This window comes from Trichosurus vulpecula, chromosome 2, assembly GCF_011100635.1.
Source record: "Trichosurus vulpecula isolate mTriVul1 chromosome 2, mTriVul1.pri, whole genome shotgun sequence".
In the NCBI taxonomy this organism is placed as follows: Eukaryota; Metazoa; Chordata; class Mammalia; order Diprotodontia; family Phalangeridae; genus Trichosurus; species Trichosurus vulpecula.
The window spans coordinates 48630800-48638336 of NC_050574.1; the positions used below are offsets into that span (position 1 = coordinate 48630800).

At 51.0% G+C, this 7537-nt stretch overlaps 1 protein-coding gene across 1 annotated transcript; it reads right to left on the reverse strand.

The window, feature by feature from the left end:
* Nucleotides 1-685: 685 nt before the first annotated feature.
* On the reverse strand, nt 686-7128 carry HSPB7 (heat shock protein family B (small) member 7). The gene is made up of 3 exons (XM_036747324.1): nt 6803-7128; nt 5464-5597; nt 686-2938 (listed from the first exon to the last, which is right to left on the reverse strand). The coding sequence occupies exons 1-3, from the start codon at nt 6987-6989 to the stop codon at nt 2759-2761; spliced, it is 501 nt and encodes a 166-aa protein (XP_036603219.1). The 5' UTR covers nt 6990-7128; the 3' UTR covers nt 686-2758.
* Between the last annotated feature and the right edge of the window lie 409 nt (nt 7129-7537).

Here is a 7537-nt window from a genome sequence, read left to right on the forward strand (position 1 = left end):
GCTACACCTGGCGGTGGGAACACCTGGCTTCAAAGCCAGCCTCCAACATTGACCTTGGGTGGTCTATAGAATCATAGCTCCAGAACTGGACAGCACCTTAGAAGTCACTTCAAGGGGCAGTTAGGTGGTACAGTGAATAGTGTACCAGCCCTGGAGTCAGGAGGACCTGAGTTCAAATTTGACCTCAGACACTTGACACTTACTAGCTGTGTGACCTTGAGCAAGTCACTTAACCCCCATTTAAAAAAAAGAAGTCACTTCATCCAAGGGTTTATTTTGCAGTAGAGGAAACTGAGTCCCAAAGAGGTTAAGTGACTTGTCCAAGGTCACACAGCTAGTAAGTGCCAGAGGCAGAATTTGCTCTCAGATCCTCAGATTCCAAATCCAGCACTCTTTCTACTGTATTACACTAAACAACCTCTCTGAGCCTTGGTTTCCTCATCTATAAAATGGGGGTACCCACAGTGGATAAAGTTCTAGGTCCGGGATCAGGAAGACCTGAGTTCAAATTCAGCCTCGGACACTTGCTAGCCATGTGACCCTGGGCAAGTCACCTCACTTCTGCCTCAGTTTTTCTCATCTATAATACAGGGATAATAAGAATACCTCCCTCCCAGGGTTGTTATGAGGACCAAATGAGATAATAAGAGTAAAGCACTTTGCACAGTGCCAGGCACATAGCAAGCACTGTATAAATAAATGTTTATTCCCTTCCCTGTCCTCCATAGTCTCTTTCTCACAGGGCTATTGTGAGTCTGACATGGAATAACCTAAGTAAAGCTGGTTTCGATCCTTAGAGTACTGCACAAACGTTAATTCTGGCTCTTATTATTTCTCAAGGGGCTGAGGCCGAGACCATTAGGCACTAGACAGCAGCAGTCATAAATAATTTATCAGGAACCAACCCAGGTTAGAAAAATCCCTATATACAGACAGGATACTGATAGGCTGCTCCCCCTGCTCCAGGGCATAGGTGGTGGCTGGGGTAAGAGCCCCAGGAGATGACTCGGAGCCTGGAAGAGAGAGGGGGCCAGGGAGCCCAGGGCTGAGGTTGGGCTGGGAGATGGAGGAGGTTGTGTGATGACCCTGGAATCTGGTATAGACTGAAGGGGATTGGCCTTGAGGTCAGGAGGCCTGGGTTTGAGTGCTAGCTTAGATACATGGATCTATCCTAACATTAAGCCTCAGTTTCCTCTTCTAAAAAATAGAGGGAGGAATAATTGCCCTGCCTACCTCCTAGGGCTTTTGTGAGGGAAGTGCTTTGTAAAATGATATGTTCTTAGGATTAGTCTTATTTGTCCACAGTAAGTGGACTCTTGCCATCCCTATGGTCTCCCCTCCCCTCCCACCACAGGCTCATCAGATGGTAAAGCCAGAAGGGACTGCACTGTCTAGCTGGGTTTATAGACATTGGCCAGGGAAAAGACCGGGGAGGCTGGGGACAATGGGTTTGGGACCTAACAAGGAGAGGATACTGTACGTGGAGGTCTCCATGCATCCCTATGGCCAGAGTGAGGTGCAGATCCCCAGAGATCCAGAGCAATGCTGCTGGGGGTGGGGATGCAGGGGGCAGATGGAAGGCTGTGGGGATGGAGGGAGGCCCAGCTGGCGCATCATGGCAAGTCCAAGTCAGATTGTAGAATTGGGATCCACTCTAAAGGAGCATAGACTGGAGAATGAGAAAGGACCTTAGAGCTACTATAGTCTGACCCAATTTACAACTGAGGAAACTGAGGCTAGAAGGGTTAGGAGACATGGTCAAGGTCACATAGGTGACCAAGAGCAGATTTGAGATCTGAGCTAAGGTCCTCTGGCTTCAAGTCCAGGGCTCTTTCATTGACCTAGGATGTTTTAAGGACACAGGGTCACTGGTGATGGGAGAAGGGGTAACCATGACATAAAAGATACTTAAAAATTGCTTGTTGATTGATCGCTGGGACTACTGGCCTCTTCCCTTTCTTAGCACTCTGTTGGGTACTGGGACAAACACAATCCACTTTTCAGGGGATTGAATGGGAGAAGAGAGTCAGCTTAGGCCAAGTCTCAGAACTTCCCAAGAGACCCCCCCCCCCGCCACCTCCCTTGAATGGGTCTCTATCCATATTTGACTCCCAGTCCTAAGAAAAAGGGAAAGAGTCTTAGTTTACACACGGTGCTGAGGGACCCCTCATTCCTACTTCGGTTTCCTCCATATATCTGGAGCCCAGAAAAGACTGAAGGATGCACTAAGAATATTTTCCATTAGTCTCAATGCTGTCCCAAATCCCAGAAACCAAATCCCTTCTCCAAAGCTCCCTCTTCCCTCCAAGTTTCTTACCCTAGAAGTTAAGAACACTCCCTTGAGAGAGGTTCTGCTCTAAGCTGTCCAGATCTAGCACCCAGAGCCAACTAAGCATGAGTCCCAATGTATTGATCTAGAACTTACATGGGGTACAGGGGTAGGCCTGCCCTAGGGGTGGTAAAGAGGATCACAGTTTCCACCCCAATCTAAATCAAGTGCCCTGGGCTTCTGGAGTGACCCACCAGGGGTCACAGAAGGGGAGCTGGAACCAGGGTTGGGGAGTGGAGATGAGAGGCTTGGAACTGAGATCCCAGAACCAAGATCTAAGACATGGAACCCAGAGCTCCATCCAAGCCCCAGCCAAGTTGGGGATGAAGAGGAGAGAATGAAAGCTTTTTTATCGGGCCTGTTAGTGGGGGGAAAGTAGAGGAGAACACTCCCCTTGGGCAGGCCAGAGAGGCTCCAGGATGTAGCCCCTCAAATTTTGATCTCAGTTCGGAAGGTCTGCTGCACATGCTCCGGGTGGGGGTGGCGTCGGGCACGGATGGTGAGGCTCCCGTCATCGCCCAGGGCTGAGGTCACGGATGTGGGGTCCACATCTTCTGGGAGCTGGCATTTGTGGGTGAAGGTATTCATGACAGTGCCATCTGGGGCCAGCTGGGGGTAGAGGAGGAAGGGGTCAACACAGGTCACTTTGGCCTTGCTGTGACCTTCCTGAAGGAAACAAAGACCTTGCAATCTTCCCTTTTCTCCCTAAACCCAGTAAAACACAGTTTAGTGAAATGTGTACTGGGACAGTGAGGAGGGTGTGGCCAGGGTTGGGTGGCCAGAAGTTAAGAGCACCTGACTGTGGCCAGCAAAGAGCTTATACCATGTGTCCAGGTGTTTGTTTTTCCTGGTCAATTGAGCACATTTCAAATACTTTCAGGTCCAGGAGGGGAACAGGGGGACCTCAGGAAATGGGATGGAGGTGAAGTGAGCAGGATGGAGAAGCTTGACGTGGTGATGAAGGAAGTGGGGATGGAGATCAATTAGGGAGGTAAGGCCTCAACAGAGGGGAATAGGAGGGAAATGGGGCATAGCGAAGGGGAACGGGGCTCAGCGAGAGGGGAGTGGGAATTAATTAAGGAGATGGGGTCAACAAAGGGGATAGAGTTCAATGAGGAGATGGAATCTCTGATAGGAGTGAGGGTTCAGTGAGGGGGACTAAATTGGGGGGTTAGTGAAGGAGCTGGCTCCTCATCAAGGAGAAAGAAAGGATTTCAGGGAGGGGGATTCAGGTGCTATGCTAGGGATGGGGGTAGGTTTATATTGTTTTCAGGAATCCACTCTGGGAAGCCATAGGGTAGGAATGAAGGGTCTTCTCTGGAATACCCTTCCCTTCCCTTCCTTAGATACCTGCCTTAATTAAGTGCCCACCCACAGAAAGCCAGGTCAATGTTTAGGCCTAGGTGGCTCCTCCCAGTGGCCTCTAGCCAGGACATAGTGTTCTGATGGTGGCAAGAGGGAGCATGAGTCATGTCCAGTCACTGGGCATCAGGACTGGCACATGCCTGGGCTGTCTGGGGCTGGCACCGGGGTCGTCTGCAGGGACAACTGTGGGTGGTAGCTGTGCTGGTTTCTCCTTCCTGCTCCCTGGAAATAGGACCTGGTCCAGTCCCCTAGAGTCCATCTTTCAGAGCTGGCTGCATTCCTGGCCCATTGCTGGTGCCCACCTACAGCTCACCTTGAATCAACAGGGCTAGCACTTCCCCTTCTACAAACAGGGAAACTGAGGCACAGGATGAGGAGGTAGCTTGCAGTAAGAGTTGAGTTATGGCCACAGACTTGCCACTTCCTAGCTGTGAAACCAGGGGTCTCAGTCAGAAGACCTGGGCTTCAGGACTGGCCCTGACTCGTGTTAGCCAGGTGACTTTAGGCCCATCATTCCCCTTCTCTGAGGCTCAGTTTTCCTCTCTGTAAAATGGTAATGATAGTACTTGTACCACCTATCTCCCACAGCCCTTACCCCTTACCTTACAAGGAGAGAACTTTGCAAACTTTAAAGAGTAATGCAAATGCGAGTTATCATTGTTATTATTTGAGCATCTGGTAAAGTCTTAATAAACGCTTGTTCATTCATTCATAGGTTGTGGACAGATTTGTTGTGTCCTCAGGAAGCCAGGGGAGAGCTGTTGGCCTCCTTCTGGTCCCTCCAATGAAAGGTTATACAGAGTAGGGCCACTAATGCGATGTTTCTTCCTTTTGGAGCATAGCGGCCCCCGTGCCCCCCCAGCCCATCCCCCCCACCCCTGTTCTGGGGCTGCTACTGAGAAATGAGCAGCAAAGCACAGGAAAACCTTAGTGAGGTCCTTGGGGCCTGAACTGCCTCCCATGGCCTGCCTGATGTTTTCTTTCATCCCCCAAGCCTTAGAGGCTCCAAGGGCTGGTCAGGGCTTGTGGCCCACCCAAGATCCAGGAAACTAGACTCATGAGTCCTGAGAAAGTGGGCCTCCCAGTTCTCGGAGGGAGCGGGAGACTGGCTGGTACCCACTCTCTTCCTGTCTCCATTGAGATCTGTCCACTCCCTGTCTTCCCAAGTATATCTCCCATCCAGTCTCTGCTTCTGTCTCTGATACTCTGCCCTATTCCTCTATTTTCCATCTCCTCAACTCTTGTTACACCTCCCCTTAATAAAAAGCGTTGACATGTTTTGTTTTTACATGAGCTTCGTTTCCAAATATGTCCCTTTCCCCTCCCCTCCCCAGACTGATATTCTCTTGCAACAGAGAATAAAAAAGGGGAGAAAGAGCAGTTCAGAAGAACTAACCTATAGATAGACTGAGTCTGACAATATATGCAGTATTACAGATCCATAGTCCCCCACCTCTGCAAAGAAAGAAGGTTCATTTTCTCATCTCTTCTCCCAGTCCAAGATTAGTTATAGTGAATTACATGCTGCTTTGCATCCTATTGCCCTCCCCCCTTCTCCCCACCCCCCAATCTCCTTCTGCCCTTGCCTCACCTTATTTCTCTCCTCTTCTACTTCTTCTAATCTCATTTAGGTTTCCCTAACCACTCCCCTTTGCCCACCTTGTCTGCAGAGCGAGTCTGGGGAGATCCCAAAGGAAGAGGGCAGACTCGGCTGGGTCAGGAGGGATGGATGGGATCCTCAAGTCTAATTGGGACAGAGTGCCGCTCACCTTCTCAGCTCGAACCTCAATCTGGTTGTTGGATGTGGTGACAATGATATCTTCTGGGGAGAAATCGCTCACGTCCACTGCGAACTGGTAGGAGTCTCCCAGGGTCTTGATATTGCCTGTACCCCCAGATCGGGCTGTCGTGGCAGGGGTTGGGGGTGGGAAATAGGAGACGGAGTGATTTTCAGTCCTGAATGTGAGGAGGCTGATTCTGCCTTTCTTTCCTCTTCCCAAATACCCATTAGATGATCAATAGAATGCTGCTGCTGGAAGAGACCTTGGAGATGATCTAATGTAGCCCCTTCATTTTACAGATGAAGAGATGAAGGACTTGCCTGATTAGAACCCAGGTCCTCTCTCTGACTCCCAATCCAGCGCTTTTTCCATTACACCATGGCATCTGGGTTTTTTCCCATTCCAGAGTGATTACAGGAGACAGCTTCTCCAGTCCTGGGCCCCACATGTCTTGGCTATAGCCCCTCCCCAACTCTTCCCCTCCTGGTTTTTCCTCTACCTCTAAACCCTGACACATCTCTCCATCCCCCCCCCCCACCCCAGCCAGGCCACCTTCAGACTAGCAGCAGTGAGTGTTCTCTGAAAACCCCCAAACTCCCATCATTCCAAGGAGTCAGTACTCTGGAATCCCAAGGACCTGCCTTTGAGTCTCAGTTGTGCCATCTGTGCGACCTAGAGCAAGTCACCTAAGCTGGGTCTCAGTTTCCTCATCTGTAAAATGGAGGAGTTGGTCCAGATGGCTTCTGAGGTCCTTTGTAGCCCTGGATCTAGGATCCCAGGTTCCTTCCTAGTCAGTTGGGATGCCCTCTTCACCCCAAATTCCTATTCATTTCCCCGGGCTCCCTCTAGGCCAGAACCCATCATAGGGTTAGAAATGAAAGAGGCTTTAGAGGTCATCTAGTCCATCTAGTCCAACCCTCTTATTTTACAGAGGAGGAAACTGAGGCCCAAGAGGTTAAGTGACTTGCCTAAGGCAAGACAGGAAGCAAGTAACAGAACTAGGATTTAAATGAGATCTTCTGACTTTGGCTAGTCGACAGCAAAGAACCCCATCTACCTTTTTGGGCCATAGCTGATTCTCATGACTACACTTATCCATTGTATCCACATCTGTCCTTTATAGCCACTGCTTTCCCCTTGTGGCCACACCTGCCCCACCCCAGCTCCCATAGCACCTCCTGCTGGCGGAGTTGGCTATAACAGGCTTTTGGAACCGATGGAGTCCTGGGTGCGGGTACATCCATCTGCCTCTGTCTCCCTCCCAGCTGTGCCAAAGAGACCATGCTCCCTGGATCTCCTGCCTTCTTTCCTTTCCATCCCAACTTGCCTGGAAAGCCCAAAGGCTCAGTGTGGGGCCGCATGAAGCTGCCGAAATCCTCAGAAAACATGCTCAGAGCCTTCTCCATGGGCAGGTCCCGAGCAGGAGGGTTGTGGGAGGCTGAGGAGGATGAAGAAGATGAGGAAGAGTGGAAACTGTGTTCCGCTCGGAAGGTAGAGGAGGTCTTGTGGCTCATTCACTAGGTGGGGGAGGGCTCTGTCCCAGGAATCGCAAGGAGGCACAGCAGGGCAGGCAGGCTGATCTACGGGAGTGCTTGGGGCCCTGGTGATTGGGGCTTTATAAGGCCCTCAGCCGCCCCCCAGGCTCCGGGCCAGCCCTCTTGTCCACTGGCTAAATATAGGTCTCTGGCAGGCAGTAGCAGGATCGAGGAGGGGGGTTGGCGGGCTGGTGGGTGGGGACGTAGGGGGTAGAAGGTTTTCCCGCTGAGATGTTGGTGCTGACATTCCAAACAAACCAAAGCAGGGACTGAGGCTGAGCTCATCCAGAAGCATTCCAGTTCTGCTGATAATGGGAGGGGGCTGTGAAAGGGGCAGAAGGGAGGGTGGAGGAATCAAAGGATGTGTGTATGTGATGGCAATGGGGACCTGCTTAGGAAGAGAAGAAAGAGGAGGATGAGGAGGAGGGAGAGAAGGGGAGGAAGAGGGAGACTGGGAAATAGGAGAGATGGAGGCACTGGACCAGGAGCGACCTTCCATGAGGACGTGTTTAGGAAAGGGGGAAGGA